At 34.8% G+C, this 27927-nt stretch overlaps 1 protein-coding gene across 5 annotated transcripts; it reads right to left on the bottom strand.

The window, feature by feature from the left end:
* Window positions 1–154: 154 nt before the first annotated feature.
* Window positions 155–26900, bottom strand: LOC128677356 (synaptosomal-associated protein 25). 5 transcript variants are annotated; one of them, XM_064436526.1, is made up of 9 exons: window positions 26589–26892; window positions 13949–14039; window positions 13698–13739; window positions 11370–11418; window positions 8264–8381; window positions 7917–8045; window positions 7316–7460; window positions 3525–6018; window positions 155–2559 (listed from the first exon to the last, which is right to left on the bottom strand). In XM_064436526.1, exons 2-8 carry the CDS (start codon window positions 14036–14038, stop codon window positions 5956–5958), a joined length of 636 nt encoding a protein of 211 aa, XP_064292596.1. In that variant the 5' UTR covers window position 14039; window positions 26589–26892; the 3' UTR covers window positions 155–2559; window positions 3525–5955. The 5 variants fall into 5 exon arrangements, with proteins under 5 accessions (XP_064292596.1, XP_064292595.1, XP_053614100.1 ...); XM_064436525.1 differs by lacking the exon at window positions 11370–11418 and adding an exon at window positions 9231–9279 and having other exon boundaries at window positions 26589–26890; XM_053758125.1 differs by lacking the exons at window positions 3525–6018; window positions 11370–11418 and adding an exon at window positions 10186–10234 and having other exon boundaries at window positions 26589–26900.
* Window positions 26901–27927: the final 1027 nt, after the last annotated feature.

The raw sequence follows: 27927 nt of genomic DNA, 5'->3' as shown, positions 1-27927 counted from the left end.
CGCGCATTCGCGTCGGCATCTGTCTGAGTTCGGCGACAGTGTGGAGCTGGCATTATCGCATAACGTTGACGCGTGACACGCCTACTTCATATTTCCATGTGTACCGACACCACGACAATGCAAAATGTTCAAGGATAAAAAAAAACACAATAAATGTAATTTAACAAATTAATAATGTAATTTGAAATTAACATTTTATACTATACGTTACGTAGATATAATAATAATCTATTCTTAAATAAAATAGATAGGTAATCATTTTATCCTAAATATTTAGTTATATTTTTAGGCTGAATAAAACTGATACATACGCAGGCGGTAAATTTACATCTATTGGATAATTGATAACTCGATTAGCTTTACAAAACAATTTCTATAAGTTACAAGACAAGACAACTTGTACTTAGACATATAGCCCCGTGGGCACATAATGTGATCTCTTAGAAACTAATACGAGAGAAAAGACATAGAGAAATTTTCGAAAATCTTAATACTAGCTGGTACACGAGTATAATAAGTATGATTTGTCAAGCCGCTGTCGTATAACACTTCTACTCCATTACTCCTAAAGGCCGGTACATTTTATTCGTACTTACAACAATACACTTTAAGTAATAAATTATTTATATATTCAACTATTGCATGTTTTTTGATCACATCGCAATCTACTGGGCCTTGTGACACGAAACCCGAATGGCTCACTTCACATTCCGTGTGACCATCGCTTTATATCTAGGTATTTTAAAATTGAAAAACGATGAGCTACCTATAATATCTGAAACTTATTAGTAATAAATGCAACACACATTTAAATAAACAGTCAACATAGAATCCAGGCACCTTTATCTTATTCTAAAACGAAATCTATGTTCATAACGTTCCAGCTTTAAACATTCTATACATTGAATTTATTAAAAAAAGTTAATATGTAATCTCACTAATTTTTCAATTCGAAGATCTTTATAAGGAATCTTCATCTAACTTCGTAAATGGCGAATAAGGGTTTCTTAAGAAATATGATACACAAGTGAATGTACCATCGAATGGTACAATGAAACGGCAATTTGAGCGTGAAAGATTTTGTAACAATCTATCTGTACCTACTTTCTTTCGATACCCATACCTTATTCTTATATTTAAGTGCAAAATAACGTTATAAAAAAGCTATAGTATTTAATGTGCATCAAAAGTGGAGTGTATGAAAAATTACAAATAAGTAATTACTAGTAAATTAGGTACTTTTATGAAACTAGATTTTATGTAACACAACATAAATCAAACTGCTTCATCATGAGTTTTGGCACATTGCTGAACTAAAATTCAGAATTTCTAGATACTCAATGCTTGCGACATATTACTTCTCCAGGTTACTTTAATACAGTCCACTTTATATTTGCATTTCTAATTTTAAATATACAAACGATGCATGATCCTTGGACATAACAAGGACAATAACTATATAAAATCTGCCAGCAAAATAATCGAGGAGCATTTTAATAAAAATAAAAAAATATTTTGTTAGTGATGTACCTATTAATCTGTCACTCTCATTTTACAAACTTTGCAATTTATTTAATCTAAACTCGTCATAAAATTAAAAAGAAACATATATCTGTCTCTTTTTTGTTGTTTGACTAAGTCTTAACCAAACCCGTTTAAATTCTGACAATCGGTTTAATAGTAATATAATCTACTAACCGATTTTACTATTTGTCGGGAACATAGGTATATACTTCAAATTAGAAGGACTGTGTAGTATTCCTTGTTTAAATATTGAAGCTAAGAAGCTTCAGGCAGGAATCAGTTACATAAGACACAAACAAATTGCTTTTTCTGCTTGACCTATTATTATACATTATGTATGTAATGCTCAAGTTTAACATTTTAACGTCATTATAATCATTTCTTATACATATGTAATTCATAGACTTGGTCGACCCAAGTTACATGTTGATATTTATTGCCTTATGTCTTTAAAACATTTATATTTAGATTCAATTGAACTACTATGCATTTTAAAATGTAATAAAACTTGAAAATTAGTCGAATGAACTCATCACTATTAATTGGTTAGCATTTTAAAAATGTATTTATTACACACAGAAAAATATAGACATTGCAAGCACTAATAAATTCGTTGCCTGTTTGCTTGACGAGAGAGAAAATTTCAATAGAAATTGCAATCCAAAGCAGGTGTTCATACAGAAAGCACACAGTGCATTCCACCTTGCACCTTGCTGAATATACTCAATCCTTTCATTCATCCTTTCCAGCCATATAACACCTTTAACTCTTATTACATAACTTGTGAATTAGAGATTGCATTTAATAATGTGATTTTATTACATTCGCTTAACTAAATATTATGTGAAAAGTTTGTGACATTCTCAAACATTTTTTTATCGTGAACAGTTTCCCTCTCGTCAAAAATATTCACAGAAAACAGACAACAGAACAGCGCAATAAAATATGAAGATAATATCTGAAGAAATTTTAAGATTTGAGGAGTTTGTTCGCTCGCTGGTTCGCGACCGCAATACGCGTCTCGTTGCTTTCTCCCTAAAATGTTAAAAATGTATTAAAACATTCGTTCAAATTAGATTCATAAAATGTGCAAATTATTTGCAGGCCGTGTTTTATTTATGGTGTGTGAAAACGGCTAAATTGAGTTTCTCTTTTGTTAAGGACGTCCGCTGCGTGACGGTAGTCGTAGCGTTCAATCGGACTGTCTCTATCAAAAATCTTACATGGTCAAGATTTGGGCAAAGTATCGATTTCGGCATACTAAGAAGAAAGACTCATCTAAAGACTAAATACGCAGCTACAACTACACGTCACTTAAGGCTCATGGCGTTGATGAAACTTTTCATAATATTATTAACGTTAATTTTTTTCACACAGATTGTTATGTATGTTTTGGATTACAAAATGACAGGATGTCAAAATGTAATCTAAGAGTGGAATTGCAAAATCCTTATTAATAAATATGAATAATTTTAAATTGTCTCATATAATCTGTTTTGTTCATTTTTAAGTGGTTTGGTATCTATATAACCTTTTATGCATTCATATTTGAAGAACCAATTAAATGTGATGATCACATAGCAAAGAGCAGAAACAGTGACGAAATTGATTTTTGAGCAATGCTTGTGATACTGAAATAGGGCGTATAAATAAAAGAAAAAACATTAAGATAAGGTGGATCCTTTCGAACATCGCAAAATGCCAAATTGGTCATAAATAAAGACCTATCAAAACAAGTAAACAAAGACTGTCCGCCACAACTTGGGTTTAGACCACGTTTTCATATTTATATGATGCAAGAAAAAAATTGTTGTTACAAATACAAAAATAATATGAAACTGTAGTCTATATAGTTTACTTTAAATTGCACACATGTTACAAAACAAGCTATACGCATACGCAGTTTATGGACTCTCGGCAGAGCTATTGCATTGGTGCATGTAGCTTGCGTATTATACAAGCTGTGCGCTTCTTTAAAGTTGAAAATAAAATATACTCACGGTTGTCAGCGTCGTATTGTGTGTCTGTGTGTAAGGTGTATGGGCCTCGTGGTTGTTACAAATTACTATGTTATTTTTAGGAGCTTATTTATACCTACACAAAAAACGATATAATACTCTACTGATTATTTATTTTAGATCGTCTGTTGAGTGACGCATACTCTGTCTCAGTCACACACCTATCTATCGCACTCAACGATAGAAATTAACGACTATCTTTTACTAACCATTAGTGCGCAATGGTTTGACTGAGGCCTCACGCAGCAGACGCTATCGCATATGTTTATAAAATATGAATTAACAAATTATTAAATATCTGACAAGATTGTCAGATGCCATTTACTCACAAAATATCGTTTAGTTTCCATTTGAATCATGGCTTGCCAATCCAAAGTTAATATTTTGATATATTCGCTAGCGTGAATTTACAGCGTTTTTTACATGAGTAATAGGTATAATTAGTACGTAATACATGTTTAGTAAAATTATGTTTCTCATTGTTTATTACTTAAAGTATAGTGTATTCTTAACTTTAATCCTAACTTCCACCAATCCTTAGGGATGACTTGAAATATTACTTATTTCAAAATAGTGTAAAAACTAAACTAATCAGACCAATACAGATTGCTGTCTCATTTTACATTATTTTGGTGTATTAATATTAGAAGAAATCACTTTAATACGTTAAAAGTGTGTCTATCTAAAACAAAATAAAAATAATAAGAAAGGAAAATAAATAACTAAATGTTTATAAATGAAATGATTTATTTTATACTTTAAATAAATAAATAAAAATCTAACAATAATTAATGCAGTACATTATATTTATTTCTAAATACATTTATTACTAGTTACAGATAAGTCAGCAAATTTTTCATACTTATCCATAGAAGCAGATATGTTTGTCATATTTAGGATATGTGCATACTGTTCTTTATTTTATCGAATAAAATTTGTTGAATGATGAATTATGATAGTTTAACATCGTTATAATAATATAAGTCACTATTAGTAATGCAATTTAGCAATAAATCATATGTATATTAGTACATCCTATTTTATATTCAATAATATTTTGAATACATAAATGCTCCTATGAGAAAAGTACTGAAATAATTATAATAGAATAAATGAGATCTGATGCATTCAGATAAATAAATTAGACGAAGACTTGAATGGCTAAACACTAGTCACTTAATTTCGAACTATTATCACATGTCAACTCATCTCTTACAGTCCACCCAAAACCATTTATGCTTCTTCTAGCAAAATAAAACTTAACTGAAAGTAAGTCTCATATGGTGAAATAAAAAAAGGGTTTTCAAGGAAAAAAAATCTTAGGATTAGCTCCTTCATATAACTTTTAGTTATTTAAACTACAAAACTTCATTGATTTTATTTATAATACTTAAACAATTTAGTTTTTTATAGCTTTAAAATCTTGGTAACAAGTTCGAAATATCGCAATCTTATGATGCGTGCTAAATAGCAATATCGGATCCCTAGGAATAACAGGTAACACTACTAAGATAACAACGGGGTAAATGCACTTTCTCAAAATAACTGATTTCATCACTTCAACTCCCTAAGTTTCTAATAAAAAGGTATACTGGATATAACGTAAACATAAATGGTGCAATTTTAAATAGGTATGTAGACATTTTGTAAATTTCACATGTCTTACTGCATAAAATGAACACCACCTTGTATTAAACCATTTCGTACTATAGAATTGTTTTGATATGTCGTAGGAAAATATCCTACGAAATATTCGCTGCATTTGAATTATTTTTTCACTACAACCAAAAGGACTCCAAAAAAACGAAATAAAATCTATATTGCTTACAAATCAAATATTTATACAGTAGCAATTATATTTTACACAGCACTTTATCTGAGTGGTTTAAATTTAATGGAAATTCCAAGAGATATCACTATCGGAGGTCGGCAAGTGTTCACTTAATACAGTAACATGCTTAATAAGTAGGAATACATCAATATCTTAAAAGTTACATTTGGATAAATGTAGTTGTTTCTCAAGATAGGAGACAAAATATTGAAGAGAAATATTATAATAATCGAAATACTGAAGAGTATACACGGCGCCGGTTGCAGAACCACAAAAATAATAATTTATCAGTCAAAAATAATTTAGAAGATAATTTAAGAATCACAAGTATGTAGGTAATCAACATAACGCTGTACAATAAGATCTATAGACAATAATAGTTGATCTGTAGAATCAATATAAGATGTTGAATGGCTCAAAAGCGCGTAAATATGTAAGCGAAATTATTAGATTCGCGCGAGATTAAGCTGTCAATTTATGTCCTCATTTACAAAGTTCAGCTAAAAAGGTGTCCGCAACCGGTGGTAGTTTAGACCACGAGACCTTGTGTGTGTGGTGTGGAGGTGTGATTGCCGCCGCCGTTTACTTGAGCAGCTCATGCGCGCGCTGGTTCGCCAGCGTTATCCTCGTTTCATTCGATTCGCCCTAAGGACAACACGCTTTTCGTTTCTGTTTCATGTTCAATGCACAGCGACTGTATTCTCTCCCTGTGCGGAGCTTGTTTTCAAAATCCTAAGCTTAAAGTGTAATTTTGCCAATGTGTAACAGTCGCTGTCTTGAAACGTAGACAATTGTATTTAAACATTATGATGACAGTGTTACTGATGAGGTCTAATGTGGAGAAATGTTAGTCCGATGGATGTGAACACTAGCACTCGGTTACACAAGACAGTGTGGATATGTGTACTGGAGGTATAAGTGGATGTCTCATGAAATTTCGTTTAGTCACAGAGAAGTAATTTTCACAACAACCAATTAGCACTAACGGCATACACTACAAAGGATTTAGAGATCATGCTATAGAGAGGTCAGGAGTCTAAATGACAGTCTGCCAAATTAAGCGAGTGACTCAATTGAATGCCTATAAGCAACAAGATAGGTTGCACAAAGAGTTGAAGGATAAATAGGACAGATTCTATTTTTTTAGTTTTGCTAAGACACAGGCAATGGTGAAATGGCAATGAGAAATGTAAGACAGTGCTAAATTTATTTATAAATTTCACACTATCTCTTTATACAAAAATTTAAAAAGTATCTGGTCTTTATCGATCAGTAAACAGGACTTTTATATATATGTAAAATAAAACAAGAGTGCAAGCGAGGTAAGAGTTTCTCAAAACACATTAAATATATTGTAATAAAAATCAATCAAGATTAAAATTTTATAGAGAAGCAAAGATAAAAATATTTTAAGTCGTAATTATATTAAAAACAAATGATGCCACTCTTAAAAGTTTAAAACCACAACACGAGACTGGAGCTAGAACTATCTTCCTTGATTATTAAAATCATAAGATTTTACGCAGTAAATGATTTGCTTAATGATTTGATTGATTTGGTTTACGCAGTAAATGATTTGCTTTTCACTTCTCACTGCCGAATCGATTCGAAGTGCGATGCAGCAAGCCAATCACATTGCGGTGTAGTTGTCGTTGCGTCACGCATGTGATTAATTAGCTGCGTCTCACTTCGAATTGACTCGATGGTGAGATCTAAATAGCAAAGTCGTACAACGCACACAGTTGATTAACACCAGACAGAAATGCACGATGTAAAAGGACCGCATTTATAAAATCTTGATAACCGAAATAGTAAAACAATGTATTATGGAGCAGTCGTACAAGTCACTAACGAGGAGGTTTAGTATGAGAATTTTAGATATTGAGAAAGTCGCGGGCACACTTGTAAGAAACCCTGTGGGTGATCGGAGTGAGGATGTTACCTTGCGGTTGATGCGGTCGATCTGGCGGTTCTGGTTCTCTAGTTCGGAGCCCATGTCGAGCGCCATATTGCGCAGGTTACCGATCATAGTGTTCACCTGGCCCATGTTCTCCTCCATTTCATCTTCGCGTGCGTCATTTGTTATTCTGGAATTGTTTACGTTAAGATTATATTAGTATTATTTATACTTTACAATCATTAAATAGTCAACTTTTTAACAATATTTCTGTAATCTAATGTTTGAAAAAATTTGCACAACATTGAAATCTAAAAAATAGTAAGTTATTATTTTAACTAGAAGAAAATAACAAACTTTGGCAGTTGACAACATGATATAGTATAGACAATGTCATCTACTTAAACAAAGTAGATATGTTTAGATTTCGGAATTTGACAAACACTAAGTGATATATAAATCTTACTAACAAAGAACTAAAATTTATTACATTTCAAAATCACAAAAGCGCAACCAACAACAGTACTTGGTTTTTTTTTAAATTAACATTAAGTTGCAGGTTTAGTATAGGTTTAAATTAGTTATATTTGCTAATAGTCTGAGATTATATCAAACGTGGCATTTTGTTACCTGTTCTAATACACACCTGCCTATGTAACCAGCTTGTGGCCCTATACCATTGCGCTCATCCATCACCCTCTGTGGCTGGTTGTTCACCACTTTGCCATCATCGTTACCCTTCCACGTACCATCGTCCTCTTTGAAAGATGCGCTCCTGGAATTTAAATTAAATAACACTATATTGTTAAAATGAATACGTCCATGATTTTTTTACTATATTTCTAAGTATTTTATTGTATTGTTCAGTAAAATTGTCTTATTTTATTTGAAGCTGACTTAGAGCATTTTTTGTTTTACACACAAGACTGTACTTAATTTGAAAATAATATCTTAAGAGATACAAATGCACTATAAATCATTTTGAATACATACTTGTTGCATGGAAGTACACAGATTCCACAGCATTTTTCCATTCCTGATAGATTCTTTTCAGCTTCACGCATATCAGCGTTAATCTGGTCCATTCCCTCCTCGATTCTGTCCAATTGTTCTGTCCAGACACACCAACATATGCTTTAGAGCCGATCTTATAACGCATAAAACATTTATGTGAAGCTCCTAACTTTTATCATTTACTGTCGTGTAATTTTTACTTTTACTTATTTGACTCTTGTTTGTAAATTCTCAACGCTCTCGACATTTATCCGAGCTAAGTGTAAGACATTTTTACATTTGGTCATTTACAGGATTATTTATTGACATGCATTTTTTATTTCCATTTACCTAAAGCAATTATTACTATTTAATCTCAATATTAATAAATAAAGCATCTAATTATGATTTTGTGTCTATTAGTTACAAGAGATTGTTTTTCCTATGTCTTACACTTGATCCGGTTCAATCTACGAAAAAAATATATTCTTTACCTTCAAATTACGATGTATGTGCGGAGTCTAAGTGATAACAATATTTTACTTTAATTAGTACTAACATTTAGAAAATCCATAAAATTGTAAATGCTAAAAATCATGCAACAGCAAGATTGAAATAGACGTGCATAGCTAGATGCGTGAGAAAAACTAAGGAAAGAACTCAAATGGTTTAACAGAATCAGATAATCTCGAGTCCCGATTGCCGAGGAAGGCAATGCGGGACCGCTGAGATAGTTTAATGAAATTTAGTCTCTATTTATTTAGTGTGATCATGACATTTTACCTTCGATTTTTATCCATTATAAATAAACTGTTAGCATATTTTCAATTGGTATTTTAAAATTAATTATTAGAATAAATTATTATAGCTATTCATGAACTTCAAAAATTATCTGAATTGGCATTTCAGACAGAAGCCGTACTAAAATATGAGTGATGCAAAATAGTAGGTACTACTGGATGCTTACCGCCCTGTTCATCCAGCATGACCAGGGTTTTCATGCCCACCTCGTGACTCTACAACACAATAATGATGTCACTATAGCTCGCCAAACGAATGCAGCGAGGAGCCGGAGCGGCGCGCGCGCGGTTCCGAAGGCGGACCGCGGGCGCAGAGCCCCGACAACTCACACTGAACAAAATCAAACTGATAACTAAAATCAAAACAAAATAATATATGGATATGATCACATTGAGCGCTCCAGGGTGAACCGGGCGGTCGATCATCGGTGATAATGACAAAAAATAAATTAACGTAGCAAATGAGCGTATCCATAAAGCCATTCCTAAATGAAAAGTGATAGTAGCAAAGAATTGATTTAGTTGAAGAAGAGGAATGAACAAACTAATATGTAGTGTGGCGAGGAGCGAGCGGCGCGAGGCAGCGCCGCCAGCCTCGCTGACAGACACAGATCGCATCGAGCTAACAGTTACAGACCTACTTCTAACATTAACAGTACGCTGCTAGCCATGGAGATGAAGGCGTATACCATTTAATCTATACGTCCAACAGATAACACTCGATTAACGCGCATTCATTTCAGTACCGCAGGTCATTACGAGAAGAGAATAGTATAGTTCGAAAAGATAAATAAATATACCTATTAAAAAGCGTTCCGATCAATAAATATCAACGGAAGAACTAAACAGATTGCGCAGCTCATTCAAATTAAATGTTCAGCAAAAGATAGAGTACAGTCTTTTGCGACAATTAGCAACGAACGGCCATCGGGCTTATCTATTTACACTATGTTGTCAAAGTCATCCCCATCGAAACATAGAAACACACGCAACATCGAACTCAGATTAATCGTTATTTAAGAGAAACGTCAAAGAAAAACAAAGAGATTAATTTATTTAACTGCAACATTCAAACACAGACGTTCTCACGTTTCGACTACCCAGTTCAATTTTAACTCTTACCGCCCTGGTGACTCAACATATGAAGCGCTTGCCCCCCGGCGTCCTCGCTCTATACATAAAATACAAATGAAAATAATATCGTAGGAGAGAGTATCAGGGTGTGTGGGTGGCGGGGTGCGGTGCGCGTGCGCCAGTAGGGGACGGCACGCACGGACGCGCGCGGTGCGGTGCGGCGGCGGCGGCGTGACGCGGACGCGCTAGGCGTGGCGGCGTGCGGGTGGCGGGTGCGGCGCGGGGCGAGCGGCGGGGCCGGCGCGCCTCCAGACCACAGAACCTGCTTACCGCGAATCTCAACATACAAAATAAAAAACCAGCATCACATTGTTCGTCGTACCGAGAAATTGTTTTAGTTCGAGTAATCTTATTCAATTTTAAAATCACACACTCGACTCAAAACAATAACAACTCGAAAGACGACACGATATTTTGTTATTAGGAGGAGCACGTTCGTTCTGACATAAAATCAACAGTTCTGTGGTCCATGTACAACAATCATTGTGGCGTTGTAGCGACAGGGCGCCGCCCGCGACGCTCGCCGCTAACACACACTACTCGATCCACAACGACATGCATGCAGTGAAGCTTGCAAGTAAAACCAGATTTAGTTTCATCTGTGCTCAGTTTCATATGATTCATGATTATTTTGTGTGATGTCAAGAGTCGTGCGTTGAGGAGAAGCGTTTCGAATTTACTTTGCTCGTTAATATCGATTCGGTTCATGTGATTCAGGTAAAGTTGTTATTTTTAAGAGTTTAGTACGAACAGCTGATGTATAAGGTATCGATACAACGGAATATATAATTATACTAGTTGTAATAATGTAGATAAGTCCGACCTGGCTGACGTCGTAGGAGATAGCGCTCGTTGTAAGTAGTGCAAAGTGGTGTATAATATCTACATAACGAACAAAATATACAAAGATGTGGGTATTCCCTCAAAATCTCTGGGTGCTGAATTTTACGCTGGACAAAGTAAAATATTTTGGATACCCGCACCTTTGCATTGAGTTAGCGTGACGAAATTTTAAATATAAAATCAATGCTATACCCCCTTAAATCTTCTACATCGATGAGCACGTCTTCGGGTCGGCTGAAAACCCTACGACGCTCCAACAAGATTAGCGAAAAAGGTAAAATAGGTAAAATTGTAAAAATGTAGTGTTGCAAATTTTGCAGATCACTCACCTCCCTGGTCATCTAGAGCGACCAGAGTACGAATGCCGGCCTCCTTGCTCTACGCCGCAGAAACAAAAAGTCACAGAGCATGTTAGTTGTGAGGGGTACGGTGGAGTGAGTGGACAGTGGAGCAGCCGAGCCGCTCCTCGCGCCAGGCGAACCGACTTGTTCGTGTAAATGTTGTGGGCGGCGATGTACAATGTTACACGAAGGGGATATCTCCAGGCCAAAATGTAATGATTTTTAAAAATATAAAACTTAGTGACAAGAGTACAACAGAGGATATCCCCTTCAATGCCACTATTGTGTTCGGTTTGATTGGAGTATTATGCATCGACCGATATGGTGGTATCTTAGTGTATAATTTACATGTGTTACACAGTGTGAAATCGTTTTCACAGACGATTTTTTGTCGTGAAATATTCATATTCATAATAAATAAACTAAATATGGAACTAACAAAAATAATAAGGTCAATAATAATATTAATAATGATTTTTTACAATAATATTTTTATTATATGAATTACGAAACTTTTTAATATTACTGGGTAGAAAATGAGACATTGGTTGATTTTGACAAAATTGAATAATTTGGTCTGTATGTGTGAGAGTTGGGATTTGGTGTATCTCGATATAATTGTCGGAGTTCAGTGGCAGGTACGGGGGTGTGTACGCGCCCATATTGATAGTATTGTGAATGTTCGAGAAGGCATGAAAATCATACAACATAATAGATTTACAGTCAACAACAGAGAGCAGCCACTACACAGAGACCTACGATACAGTATCAACTAAAACGGGATAGAACGAACACCAACATACACTGATCGTAAAATATTGCGACCATTCAGTGTTGGCATGTTAGAAATAAAACAGTCCGATAGGTATAGGTGTGTGATAGAGAACAAATTATCGACAGATAGAGCAGAAGTATCGAACAGGAAGAGAAAATAATTATTAGAAAAAAGATAGCGGTAGAAGGTGCTTATGAAAATAGTGACTGGGCCTTAGAGACGCGCTTAGTACCCAGAAGTCTTAGTAAGTGACACAAGTTGCGTCCAAATAGTACAGGGGTTTCTCTTAGAAAGCAAGCCCAAGCACAATCAATGGATATTAATCAGACAGAAAAGCGCAATGTTCGGATAAAATACACTCTAGGGGACTATCTAGGATCTGAGAAGTATTGTCAGCTAGGGGACTTGATTGTTCTCTATATTTAAATATGGGCTTCATGCTTCTGAATCAAAACAGTATTTCGGACAAAATTTGGGAGCTGACGGTTAATCGCTTATCAAATCGGGCGATTTCATTTTAAATGTTCGAGTGAAATCTGTTTAATTACAGAAGGGCCAACCTTTCGTAATTAGTTCATTAATTAACTGTCAGCACCAAGAATTGTTTTGCCCGCAAAGTTAAATTTAATCACACAAAATGTACAATACTACAAACAACATAAAGGGCTATAGAGGTCTCTAACATTTTCGGACACAGTAAGGCACGGATCATGCAACACCCATATGTATGGTTAAAATAATATAACTTGTTTATATATAGTAATATCATAATTTTACATTGGGAAATAAAAATAACAGGGAAAATAAATCCGAAGAGCTACAATAGATACACATATACAATTAATATAGATACGATATAATATAATGGTATTAGCGACATCGAAACACAACAGCCAGGGATAGCAGAGGCTGCGCCCTAGGGGGTACGTGGGACGGGCGTCGGAGACCAAACCGAGTTCGGGGCTATCCAGGACACTTCCGCTATACCCCTCACTCCCTCGCATCGAGTACACCTCTCTCACAGATGATCACAAATAATCACAAAACGAACATAACGGAAATAATTAAACTATGAGGGGAAACAAAGTTTAACTCCAAAAACAATCGCGTCTACGGGTCCGCTCAAATATATCGTCTAAATACATTTCTGATTAGAAATAGACTTGTGAACTCTTCCCAGTATACTCGCATCGCTTGGAAAATTAATAATTATTGTTTTTACAAAGACACAGTTTAATACAATCAAAGATTTAAATAATGATATTGTCAAATTTCCATAAATTACCAATATGAACTTGGTGATAACCGTGGCCAAGTGCATGTGTAGCTTATTATTAAATCAACATTAAATGATAATTTTATGATAATGGTAGAAAAAACAGAACGTCTCTCCTTTTATTTTAATTTATATATCTACTCATTAGATATATAAATCTTAATATTACAACTTTGTCTTGGATTAACTATATTCATATTGGTAGTTTCAAGTTAAATATTTCAGGTATATATGAACTAAAATCTGTGAGTGAATATGAACCCACCTCCTCGCATAGTTGCATCATACGCCTCGTCGACTCCAATGACTGAAATTAATAAATTTGTAATATTAGACAAAATCATATAATTTTAATTATTGATTCGTCTATTAATATATTGATCGTAGAGCTCCATCTAAAGGATGTCCAGTCCAATGACGTTCAGAGAAGGAACGCGGCGAGCGTAATCGGCACTTTTGCACCGGGTACAATATATGTTTCTGTATAATTTTAAGACATATTTATTTGTTACCGACCTCATCAGTAACCTGTCCGGCACGCATCTGTAGCTGCTCGAGTTCGCTGCGAGGCGCGCCATTTTCGGCGGGTGGCGCTGCGGCTGGCATTCTGAAACAATTTCACCATTTTAATTTTATCGTTCCTTTGATATATGACATTCAAAGATTCAAAGATTCAAACATTTATTTGCCAACTATGAGTCATAATTACAATACAGGTGTTATGTACAATTTTGTTCTTATCATAGCAACTCAGCGAGTATTGCAAATGTAGTCATTACAGTAGTATATTTTATATAAAACAATGTTAAAATAATTGATTAATAGACATTTCGTGCATCTCGTTTTGTTAATAACACAAACGTGAAAGCGCGTGGTGATGTTTTGGAGTTTTACTCTTTCATTTATTGTACAGATTATAAGTTGCACCAGATGGCCAAAGTGCTACACAGATAGGTTAAAATGTGGAAAGGCATCTGCACCAGCTAATTTATTTACCGAAAAATGCACCAGCTTGTAAAAGTCCTGCAATCTGAATCATCAGCCTCTCTTGTACGGAATACTCAAACATTCACGACCTTCAATAATAAAATAATTCTGCATAATATAAGTTTGTCAAATCGGCCTCACTGCCTGGATGTGGCATTGATAAAGTCGCCTCAATTCGCCAGTGACCCCGATAAGGAAATTCTACCCATTTGGACTCAATCTGTCGCTTAGCGTAAGGAGAAGACGGGAAGATGGATAAGGATCGGTCTCGCTGATTGCTCCATTGGGAACATGCAATAAACAGAAGTATTTCATTCGTCCTAAGTTAATATATTATTTGAGGTTTAGCAACAGCTAACAAAAATGATTGATATAACCTTTGAAATCTAAATTATAATTGTGAAGTGTGTTTCTTTGTCCTTCTTTCACGTCAAAACGAAACATTGAATAAGGTAAATTTTGGTGTAAGATAGTTGAAGAGCTAGAGGGACAGTTATATAATCTACATTTTGCCACTGGTGAAGTCATTGGCCATAAGTAGTAATAAAATAAAGGATGACTCACGTTACACCGTGTCGCGACCGGGTCGTGCCCCGGCAGTGCCTCAGCCGGCCGAATGAATAATTTCATACAAAAAGTATATACCATAATGTTTGACCGTGCCTCAGCCGTTGGGGCGTTGCCGGGGCACGGCCCGGTCAAGACACGGTATAGCGTGAATCATCCTAAAATCATAATCCATCCGCATCGATTCGATCTAATTTGCATCTATAGCTTTTCTAACAGTCGCTCATGATCTTTACTGACTAAATAAATAAATGCGCGAAAAAGGAATTGTCTTGCAGTATAATCATAATAATGTCCTCTCTAAATTTATATTGACTTGTACGTCCGTAAACTTAGCGTGAGCGATTTCAACTTGCGATAACTGCTTACGTAATTCAAAAGGAAGGTTACCAGACTATGTGTAGCCTTTATCACATTTTTAATTACTGCAGACTACTATTATTATTATATTAATCCCACTAATATTTCAAAGGCGAAAGTTTGTGTATATGTTAGTTACTTCTTTAGCTGCTGGGCCAATATTTTATGAAATTTAGTATTAAGGTAGCTGATATCTTGGATTAACACATAGAATACTTTTTACGTGTGCGATTACCACAGGATTTGGTTAAAAAGTCTGATAGTCAACGGTGCTTTATAAAGTAGATCATGCTACTATGCACAAAATTCAAAACGTAAATATTTTTCCAAAATAATTACAAAGAATGGTAAATAAACTAAGTACTGTTACTGTTTAAAGGTATATAAACATGGCGTCATTATTGATATGTCTTACTGTCTTCTTACCCTTTTCTCACTTTAATAAAAAACTCAAAAACTCTTCAAAATAAAAAAAAAGTTAATGAATTTACAGGCAAAGTAAAAAGATTTCTATATGTATGAGTTAAAAAAGAATATCAATGGTTGACAAAATGTATATTATTTATGTATACAAAAACTATACATTTTACAATATAAATGTTGATTACTTTAGGATAAATTGTACTTTAATAAAGTTGTGTACGAGATCGAGTAACACATATCCACACTTAGATCTATAGACACAGACATCCAAACTATCACATTCAATATTAATAGAAAGTAGAATGTACCACAGTGCACAGTAAAACAAAATTGTGCACAAATAGAGCACTGTGGAATGAATAGTTAAAAACTAGTGCTCGCCTAACTCGTACATATTGTCGAAGACCCTTGTTCGGCTTTGTTCTGTAAAGTTACAGTGTACAGAAGACACAAGGGACTGAATACTGAAGTAAAATTTACTTTTGAATCCATTACTATATTAACAAGTGTAATAACATGAATGAAGGTTATTTTATGTAGACCAAAAAAAGGTGAAAAATAATATGATAATATTTATTTTTAGAGCAGATTAATTTTGAACAATGAACTTGATGTTGTCATAAATACGGACTTGAAGCGGGCACGACCTTGAACACCGAGGAACAAAGAAGGGGGGGCGGGCCACCCTTCGTTTGCCACCCCCTATTTACAGCCAGGACTGTTTGCGGCCTGCGATTCTAGTTAAACCACGTCGTTAAAATATAATACGAGCCTATGTTGTACAACATTATGAATTTGCTTATCATTTGCGGAAACATAGGTTGAAGAGTTTATTTACAGATAATAAATAATTATAAACAGGAACAAATCACACAGAGTTAAGCCTCAATATAAGTTCGAGGTTTCGTCTATCTCTGTCCCAAATTTGATCAAAATCGACCCAGTAATTTTTCAGTCTATTAATTACAAAGAAAAAACAAAAATACAAATCTTTTCTCTTTATAATATTAGCATGGATATGTCGCAGCCATCTGGAAAAATCAGCCATTTAAATGGAAGGCTGTCCCGTGTATTAAACGCCGGCATTCAATTGAACGCCTAGGCCGATCATTAATTGAACTAGCATCATTCATACTTTGTTCCTAGTTCATTTAAATTATTGTTCCACATCTTTAACTTTGATCCTCAGTTAAAACACTGGACTGGAAAGTTGGCACCATTCCCAGAAATTTTATTTGACCTACTTTCGACCAGTGGGTAAAGGCTACCACGCATCAAACTTAATGACAGGAGAATAAAGAAATACAGGTCTGAATAAAGACATATTGGACACACAACCAATAACAGATATGGAAATTATCGATATAGATTCAAGAATTTTATTGCACTGTCTTATTTCAGGTATCTGTACCAGTCTACCCCTAGGTATAAGTTAAATCTAGCTTGATGCACTATACAGGCATTATATATATTAAAAACGTGGTGTTTACTAGCGGTTAAATTCATACACCGTGGAATATATGACCGAATTCATCATAATACAAAAAAAAGAATCAGATCAAAATAAAAATAAAGATTTTCGATCGAACGGATCAAAATTTCCAGATTTATTAGAAATTCTGGATTCTTAGAAACAATATGCAATCCGAATGTATTATATACCAGCTTTTGCCCGCGGCTTCGCCCGCGTGAATTTCATAGCGAAATCTCGTATTTTTTTTATTACAGAGTACGCCTCTGTAAGACTGGTAAACATATAAGATTTAAATTCGGATGTTTTCTCATCTTTAGTTTAATTTCCAGTTTCCCGCAGCGTGTCTCCCGTATCTATACTTGTGTGTACCTACATATTGTGCCATCATGTTTTTCGCAATGTGTCCCGTCCCGTTTCCCACTACGTGTCTCCTTTCCATTTTCCGCTCCTACTCCCACTCCCGCTTTCTGCAACGCGTGCCGGCCCATTTTCCATGACGTTTTACGTCCCGGTTTTTTATTCACCACAAAGGTAAATTAAAAAAAATTGTATTTACTATTACTGTTATTTACTACAAAAAGTAAGTGTGCCAATTTTCAGCTTTTTATCTGGAAAATTGTATTAAGTCCCATACAATCTTTCACCCCCCTTTTGAAGGGGTTGAGGGTTAATTTTCAGAAAAATCTTAAACACGTATTCATTACTTTGTTGTAAACAACTAGAACCCAAATGTTTAAGTCACTAACTTCAACGGTGTAGAACTTTCATATTTACAGTTTTTTACCACATTCACCCCCTTCTGAGTAGAATTTCCAATAATCCTCTCTTAGTGCTCACCTACATGCCAAATTTCAACTTTCCGCCCAGCAGTTTCGGGTGTACGTTCTGTCAGTCAGTCAGTCACTCAGTAACGGAAGTTTTGTACTGATATATTGATACATACTGCGCCCACCCTCTTCTATTATCCTCTCTCACTGCCCAAAGGCTTGCTGGAAGAGATTGCTGAGCAATAGGCCCACCATTGGTCCATGTATGCACAATTGTATTATTTTGTACTAATATTGTTTCTATGGGCAACAACATATATTTTGTATTGTATTGTAAATTTAGTTTTAATAAAGAAAATACAAAAACAAAAATGCCTATAGCAATCTCGGATAATGTAGCTTTCTCATGGTGAAATAATTTTTGAAATAGGTTTGGTAGCTTCGGAGATTACCCGGCTCAAACATACAAACTCACAAAGCTTACCTCTTTATAATATTAGTATAGATTTGTGAGAGAGACACCATAGCGTGATTTAGAGATTTAAAAGTTTTAGTGGCGCCATCTAGTGATTTATTTCGGAAGTACAATATATAATTTTGTCTGAGCGAAACCATAGCGCGTTTTAAAAGTCTTGGTGGCGCCATCAATTATCTTTATGTTCAAAACTAAAATATAACAAAATTGAATTGAAAATTGATACCTTCCAATTATACATATATATATCAGACTATAATCGATAAAAAAAATGTTTATATTCTGTTTACACCTTTCTACAAAATTTTAAAGTCAAATAAATAAAAAAAAATCGGCTTTTTTAATTTTCCTACAGGACCCTCCTCATTTTCCGGGATGAAATGACTATTAGATGTTTGATTCTGATTCTGAGGCATTTTTGATTCATAATTAGTTTTTCAATTATGCTACGGGAACCTGACCATTTATCGGGATGAAATGTATCTAAGATGTTAACCCGGTATATAAGGTACCTACATACCAAATTTCAAGCAAATCGGTACAGTAGATTTCCAGTGATGCGCGTTCAGACAGACAAAAATTTCCAACAATATATTTTCGTCATCTATATCAGTAACTAAGTATTTTCCATGAAGAATCAAAAAAAAATTCCAATGTACAAATTTTGCTTTTCTTAAATTTTATTATATGTATTGATTTGGAACTCGTACTTCAGCATGGGACGATGACCTTAGATATAATTTCTGTAATCGAATAAAAAATCCTGAAGAAGATCCTTTCGATGAATATTATTCGCTTAAACTAATGACATGTGTTTTAATATACATTTTAAGCAGTTATTTTTGTTGTCGTAACAGTTTGCTATAATAAATTCACTAATTAACACCAGGATTTACAAGTTTCTGCTTTTACAAGTTGCTAGTTCCCTGTGGTGGCAGTGTATTCAAAGAAAAGCTGTGGAGTAGACAAAGGGTTCGCTCACAACACAGGCTGACAATGAGGTTCAATGAGCATAACAAAAGAGGATTTGGTGAAAAATCTACATCTTTTAGTCCGCCCTACAGCCAACATTGTTATTTTTCAAAATTTAGGTATTATTTTTGTTAGGACTAAGGTTTTAGTAAGTACGTCAAACATAGGGCAAAACTTTCGCCGATGCCACAAAAAATTGAAGGGGAAGAAAGAAAGAAGAAGAGGAGAAAGTAGTTGTATCAAAGAAGAATTATCCTATGATATAAAACATAACTACAATAAGTTTGGATGTGCGACAGTGAAGTATGTGTCACTTGCGCCAATTCTACACGGATTTCGATTAAATTTACGTCGGGAGCGAAGCCTCGGGGTGGAACTAGTATATTTACCTAAATATATACCAAATAAGGCACTAAACTAATAATAGCATGAATGGGCATGAGACGCCAGATATAATGGCAAATTGAAAGTGAAAATTTAATAAGGGCGAGCATACGAGAATTATGAATAGAACAAGCGTGTGGAGGTGGTATTAGCACGGAATCGCGTGCTGGATGACCCGCAGCCGACCTTTGAATTTTAATGGCAAGCCGCAGAGGTTGCCAGTATAAAACCTCCTGGATTTATTTATAACTTAAGCAAACGCTATTATACTTTTACGATTCACTTGAGGAAGACCGTGTAAATGTTATGATATATTTTCTCTAACTGTAAATCTGTTAGACGCGGCTGCCCTGAAGAGTGACACAGGCAATAGGTAGCCTAGAGATGTCACTCTTCAGTTCTCCTATTACATTCACGGCCTCAATCCAATGTTGTCAAAGATATGAAAGACAAATACTTTCACATTTATAATATTAGTATTTTTTATCTGCTCGTTTGATGTTTCTATCTTCTATTTTGCTTGTATATTTATCTTAACGCAATACCACTTTATGTATTGCGTTATCGAACATAAATATTATATCTGTCAGACCTAGAGATCAGTATCTTGTTAATTCGAAAATTTTTGTTTTAACAATTTAATCGTTAGTTGCTTAGTAAAACCACAGTTTCTGAGAACAGGTATCCAATTCGAAGCCACTTGTTGGAGGCAGAACAACTTTTGGAGTCTGGAGGTTGTGTGCGGAGTGTAGAGCCATGAAAAACTTTTATATACGTCTACGTCCTACGTATATGTTGCTTCTAAAAAAGAGCGTATGTAATCGTTATCTATACATAGGCACCATTTAAGATTTTAATGCTCATTTAGCTTCCGCTCTTGTTTGATTGGAATACCGTACCTATGTCTGACTAATATTTGAAAAAGTATAAAGGAACACTCCGAGCAGGTGTAAAAAATATTTTAATTATTATCAGTGTATATAATTAAGGTTTATGAGTAAAAGTACTAGTTACTGTATTTACAATATATAAAAATTATAAGTACTAAATCCGAGCTCAGCACATCAATAGATCCCGGCTGTAGTCAGTTAGAGGCTCCTGAAAACGTATTCCTTACAATGGAGATGGTTCACTACACAGCACGTTTGCGGCCCGTAAAAATCAATAGTCGCGCGCAGCCCAGAGCGGGTGACTCCGTCTCCTGATGCAAAAACTTAAATCTAACATGTCGTAATTAGATGTTAACATAACAACAGCTCAATTTTATCATACATTCTGTATCATCCCGTCAGTTTGACAGGGGATTTCCCGGCGTCCAAATTTCAGATTCTGTGTCAGCCGGATTTGCCGAGCGCCCTCGGGAAAGCCGATATGTTGAACCCCTGCCAATACAATTTACACGATATTTTCCGATATATTGGTTTAAATATGTTATGGGCGGTTGAGAGAGGTGTATCAGAAAAATAACTTTACATTTACTCAATTTAGAATTAGTGTATTGTATAGGTACCTACAGTCGGTCGAGTGTATGTAGGTACAGTCATGTAAAGTTAGTCTGCATGGATTAATTGAAAAGAATTTGTATTTAATTTGGGTAGACTGACTTACCTGCGGTGAAACTGTACCTACGTTTGATGTTAATGTGGCCCTGGCATCACTTTCTCACATAAACATTTCTTATCCTATCCACTCGTGCGACCCACTCATTTTAATAAAGTAAGTACTGCTAATAATACAGTGTATTAATTTAAAGGAAGGCTTATTTAAAATGCTTAAACTAGACTCACAGGCTAATCGAAGTACTTGCCCGAAGGGGTTAGCAGCCTGACCTTAAAATCGTAACTTTACATATATGCCGGGCAATATTTTATGCATATCTATTACTCTTATAATATCGTGACCTCAGAGCATTTAATTAGTATGTTATATTACCAGTGTATTCCAGCGCCAGAAATAATCTTTGTCGTATCCATCAACCAACAACTGTCAAGCGCATTGTTGATTGGAATATTTTAACTTTAAATAATTTCTGTATTTTAGAAGTTTTTAATGACTCTATTCTAATTACACATTAATCATTAATTATTACAAAAGGTAGGCAAGCGGCCGGTGGTAAAAGAATATCTTCAATAATGTAAGATGTAAGGTTAATTTTTCAAGCAGTGAGTCTGCTTGAAAACCTTGCTTGAACCCTGGAAATAAGTGACATTGTTGATGAGAGAGAGACCTAGACTTTGTTACGTGGAGGCTGGGAAAAAAATATTTTTCATTATATTGTGGTAATTTTCGTAAAGCCGGCTCCACATCTCGTCGAACAGTTTCCAAACGTTGGCGGATTCAATATACATTGCGGGTTTTTCATTTCGGTAAATAAAAGAACTCATACTAAATACGCAATGTTACTGTGTGTTTAATATACTAAACAACAAATGTTATCAAAGCACTCAACTTCAACTGTCAAACATACGTCTAAAGTATTTTTTCCTTACTTAATTAAAATAAAATAATGAACTGAGCATCCAGGAGGATGCTCAGTTCATTGTTTTATTTTAATTACTCTGAGGCAAAAGAATCATGGCATTATACATCCTGACTCGAATTTTTTCGATTTCTATAACTTTAAATTTAATTTTTAATATGTTAGAATAATATTTCAGGAAAAATAATAAATATGGGTCTTCTATGGGTATTTTTAAAGTACTATTTAATTAGCATAAAAAAGGTGTGGTGAAAAAAATGAAATGTTGTGAATTCGCCGTCAGTGTGGAGCTGGCATTACATTTGTATCCAAACAGTCCTATCTTCAATCAAATGATGCACTGTTGACGTCATACTGACGCAAAAAAGTAAAAGTACTAACTTGGGTGGTTTCTTGTTGATCTAAATAGAAATTGTAGAATATTCCAGTGGACATAGGTAAGTTATAGGTATTTAGTAGTTAGTTTTAGTACAGTGAAGTACTATTAGTTCACAAAACAAAGCGCCAGATAGGTAGGTATATGTTTTATTCAGTTTTATTATGAATGCGAGTGAGATTGATTTGCGAGTGAGTGACGATATTTGTTTGACACCAGAACAAAAAGCTCGCGTATACGATCAATGCATTCTAGCAGTTCTCACTTATGGCGCCGAAACCTGGGTTTTTACGAAAAAGATCCTGAAGAAACTCAGAGTCGTTCAGAGAGCTATTGAAAGAAAACTGGTGGGGATCACGCTCAGAGATCGCAAGAGAAATGAGTGGCTTAGAAGAGAAAGCAAAGTCACGGATGTCATCAAGCGTGTTGCGAAGCTAAAGTAGCAATGGGCTGACCATGTCGCCAGAAAGGATGGTTCATGGTGCAAAGCTCTGGTGGAGTGTAGACCATGGAGTGTCTGATGACATCAGGACAACAGCAGACGTGCAGTGGATGGAGATTGCCCAAGATCGACAAAAATGGCATAAGCTGAAGGAGGCCTACACCCATGTGGTACAGAACGAAATTTAGTAAACCGATAGAATATAATCATAATTACGTACCCTCTTTATCCCGAAATTCAGGGGGCAGCTAATCGTAATCCTGCGTTTTTTTATCACAATATTACGTTTTGGTCAGTAAAACAGATTACCGATAACTAATTTTTCAAAACAATAAATGATAGAAATAAGACATTTTCAATAGATATAGCAGCTAGAACGATTTATTTTTATCTGAACCATCAAGCAAACAATTCAATCTGAATTCCCAAGTTCATTTAACGCCAGACGGAATGCCATTACAATATTTACTACGTTCTGCTCCTAAAATAGCCATTTATATGTATAGCACTAGCTGCGCCCGGGGCTTTACTACCGTGGGAATTTCGGGAAAAAAGTACCCTATGTGTATTAGCTTATATCCCAGCTTAGGTATATTCTACCCGCGTACCAAATTTCAAATAATAATAATTATCAAAGTCTATTGAACAAAATCTACTGAACGAATTGTTCAGTCAATTTTGGGTGAATGAGTAACAAATAAATACATGTACATCCTCACAAGCTTTCGCATTTATTATATTAGTAGGTAGGATAGTCGACCAACATGTTTGCAACTTGCATGTTCGTTCATTGCCAGATCGAAAACAAACAGCCCGGCCCATCCATAGACACCAGCAACCCGATACGAGTCACCGATGAAGAAAGAGATACCTTCCCTTGCAGACTCCAATGTTGAACTTATTCGGGATTACCGTAGAGGGAAGTTTATTCTAATATGTGATGAATGTATGTATATCATGTTAAGTTGATTAAATAATCCGACCAAAAACATTTTCATGTAAAAATGTTGCAAAGACGAGTCTAGTTTGCTTCACAAACTCTACACTTTAGTCAAATGTATGAAAAAGTGGTCAGATCTCATGTAGAGCCAAGATTCTTGACATATGCGCCCTAACTTTACCAGACCTAACTTCACATACTCTATATTATAGTTAAAAAGTGTACCTTGGCCGTTTCTTTACTCTAGAAATAAGATAACGAATGCCAATGAAATCTACGTGTAGGTAGCAAAACGACCATATAAACTTTCACCTCCTTTTTTAAGGAGTTAGGTGATGACGAAACGTTTTGAGAAAAGGTAGGTAGTGCCCTTCGCTTTTTTTGCGCTTTTTCCTTTGCGCTTCGCTTGGCTCGTCTAGGCGGGGGCATTCCCGTGCCCCCAGATTTTGAATTTGAATGATGAATGCTAAACAAGTGAATATTACAATGGACAATAAAATCACGGACAATCACAAAAATATAGATTTCTATATAGGTAACTAAGCGCATAATGGTTAAGAAAGTTTACATGTGTGACGCCGCGGGCAGAAGTTGTAAAGCCCTATTCCCTATACATTAATTTCCAAGAGAGGAGAGAGCCTCTAGCTAGGTTTTTTTTCCATTCCGTCATGCTAAGTAAGTATTATTAGCTTCATTATCGTAATTAGTGTATTTCCAACACACCTTTTGCTTAGGCCTGTAATAGGATAATTTTATGCCAGCTCCACACTGGCGCCGAACTCAGACACGTACCGACGCGAATGCGTGAACATTACGTAGTATCAGTGATTTTATTTACGGCAATGAAAAACCAGCAATGTAAATCGGTATACCGAATCCGACAAAATTTGGCAAACTGTTCGACGATAGTGTGGAGACAGTATTAGGTTTGGTAGTTTAGGAATAGTAAGTACTTTAATATAGAATTATGCAATATTATTTAGGTTTCAAGGAATGTTTTGATTGAAATAAGAACTAGTTTTGAACAGTTCAATAGCAATCAGCCTAATTTAGATTCAGAGATCATGACACACAGAGGGCAATGGTCTATAACTTAAATACGTCCAGTATTAGTTAGACTTTCTTATACATGTCTTTGCTTAGAGGTGATGATCTTGATGACTTTACTAGTGTGTTTATTATGTTGACTCATTTTCTTACTGATGAATCAGAAGATATTATTGCTAGGTAATTTTTCAGATTTCTGTTGATTTTTTTGATCAAGTTTAGATCATAAAAATCAACAGAAACCTGAAAAATTTATTCTCTCAAATTACCTATTAATAATATTACAAATTGAATGATTACTTCATGAGAGAGCTCCATAGTTGTCTAAAAATTATGAGAGGTAAAGATATCAAAGTTGTAAGAGGTTAATTAATAAGGTCTTTTTAAAAAAATAAATTATGAGAAAAGGCTAAAATCATACAAGAAATGGAATGAAAAAAGGAGGAAAGATGTTTGGTCGGACAGTAGCTTATTTATGGATTTCTAAGATTCTCTGTCATAAAAAAGATGTTAAGTACTTAACAAGAGTATAAAAAATAATGAATGATATCATTGCTTAGTCACTATAGTGTTTACAGGTTTGGAATAATGGTATAAAACCAATACTAAATTCTCTTTTGTATGTGTCTGTATCTGTAACATTTTTTGTCTCATTTGCAATTTGTGGCTGAGAATTTTTATTTCAATGGTACAGAGAAGCGCTTAATTTGATTTGAGTACTTGCTATGGATTGTGTTGATAGTAAGATATTTCATCGCAATCATATGTTACTACTGTAACGATACCACAACTTCTTATTATTGCTATAGAAATACAAATAAATAAATTTGATTCTCTAATATCTAACTATGGTTGAAAAGTTACCTAACTACCTACTATTTATTTAGAGATAAAAATTTACATTTCTGTAGGTATCTTGAGAGTTGAAATTTTGAAAATGGAACTTTCTAATTCTCAAAATGACGAATTTAGTATTAGGATGCCAAGTTTGTTGTTTATTGGATGTTAAATTGGATAATAGTCAGGTTATGTTGAGTGCATTCTTTCCAGTGGTCATGAGAGAAAGTTTAAAAACTTAATAGGTAGTATCTAGATTTCAAATTTCTCAAGGGTACTGGTTCAGGAATTTAGGATAACTTGAATTATTTTATTTGATATTACAGCCATATCATAAATGCTCAACAATTACAGATAAGCTGTAGGTTAATACCAATGCAAGATAAGAGCAATAAGAGAAATTAACATTTTGTATTGAATGGATGTCCGCCCATGACATCACCTACATATAAGTACACCAAATATAACATATTCGAAGACACGATAATAACGTTTATGACAATCACAATGAATAGGATACCTAGAGAACTAGACGAATACGTGTTAGTTGCGTATAATGATACGCCGAATTCGTAAAACAATACGTTTAATCAAATGATTTCTACGGATTGAAGTAAATGACTTACCTGTAATATTTATTTTATATTAGCACCCAAATTAAACAAAAAGCGACCGAAGCCACTGAACACTGCACTAGGCACCAAAATATAGCACGAAGCAAATTAAATTTCTTGCTTGCACTGACAGCTTTGAGGCTGGTCGATCAACTCTGCTGAAGGGAGGTTAGCTGGCCCCGAAATGCGCAATGTTTTGACTATGCGCATTGACCTTCATTTCCGTGTCATGCGCATTAAATTTTTATCAATTTGCAAATAATGACTAGTATATTTTGAATGCAGTTTATTTGAATTTGGTACCTGACTATATTAAAATTTAATGTTTATTGATATTTATTTCATTCCATACTTTTTTCAAGCACTATCGCAGTCGCGACATCTGTTGGTGAGTAGCATGTATTAAAAAAATGAATAAAAAGCACTAAGTATGTAATACGGTAGGTACTATTCGCCAATAGATGGTGAAACATTTTCTTGTCTTTAAACACTTGCTGTTGCCCGCGGATTTACTTGCCTTTAGTTTTAGGCATAATTTATAATTAAGTGTATGTACTAAAGTATATGTCTCTGCGAAAAGAAATCCATGCAGTAAACGGTTGAGAATTTCCTCGCCAGGAGCTGATATCCTGGGTGTACGATGGTACACCCGTATTATTGCATTTTCATCTAAACTAAACATTTCAGCTCAATCGTTTGAATGATAACTACTTCATGTATTTCATTTCATGCTGCCAATATGAGGGTCGCCTTGTGTTGAACAAGGTGACAGGGACACAAGGCCTACACTGCTCCAGAAAACGAAAACTTTTGTCTTTGTCTTGCATCAAAATTGAATATTGATATCAAATTGTATGTGGTACCTATTTCATAACTTTTATACTTTGCTTCATAAACCTGTCAAGAATTTTATCATGCACATGATAAGATTTAGGTATCTATTATCAACTCGCTGATAAGAGTAACGGCCGCTACATCGTTATACTGTTATCAAGTTCGTTATCCGTTAAGAACTGCGCACCTTGATCCTCTGATAGATCTTATCGCAGCCTTGATGTCTGATCGACATAGATCCAATTATACTTAGTATGCGTGATAATTCTAATAAATTTGGGGATATCATAATTAATGAGTTTTATAGCAGATTTGCTTTTATAAATATTTTTAGGGTTCTTTCTGTACGAAAGTACTGTACGTTTTATTCATATACAAATACAAGCTTGTGCAATTATACCTAGTAGAGTACCATAACGAGCCATGTCCCATTGCTCAGTCGCGCTCCGTCATTTTGACGTCCGTCGACAAACAACGCAGAAATTAGGTATACGAAGTTTCCACGTATGTTGACATA

This window comes from Plodia interpunctella, chromosome 17 (assembly GCF_027563975.2).
Source record: "Plodia interpunctella isolate USDA-ARS_2022_Savannah chromosome 17, ilPloInte3.2, whole genome shotgun sequence".
Classification (NCBI taxonomy): domain Eukaryota; kingdom Metazoa; phylum Arthropoda; class Insecta; order Lepidoptera; family Pyralidae; genus Plodia; species Plodia interpunctella.
The sequence above is the reverse complement of the archived record's forward strand: the minus strand, read 5'-3'. Positions and strand labels throughout refer to the sequence as shown.

What these genes read in the sequence shown, in the direction of transcription:
- LOC128677356 (XM_053758125.1), bottom strand. Translation starts at nt 14,038, where the DNA reads ATGCCAGCCGCAGCGCCACCCGCCGAAAATGGCGCGCCTCGCAGCGAA. An exon ending in CAAGCTGGTTACATAGGCAG is followed by an intron (nt 7,461 to 7,916) that starts GTGTGTATTAGA and finishes AAACAATTCCAG; the next exon opens with AATAACAAATGACGCACGCG. An exon ending in TCGACCGCATCAACCGCAAG is followed by an intron (nt 2,560 to 7,315) that starts GTAACATCCTCA and finishes TTAACATTTTAG; the next exon opens with GGAGAAAGCAACGAGACGCG.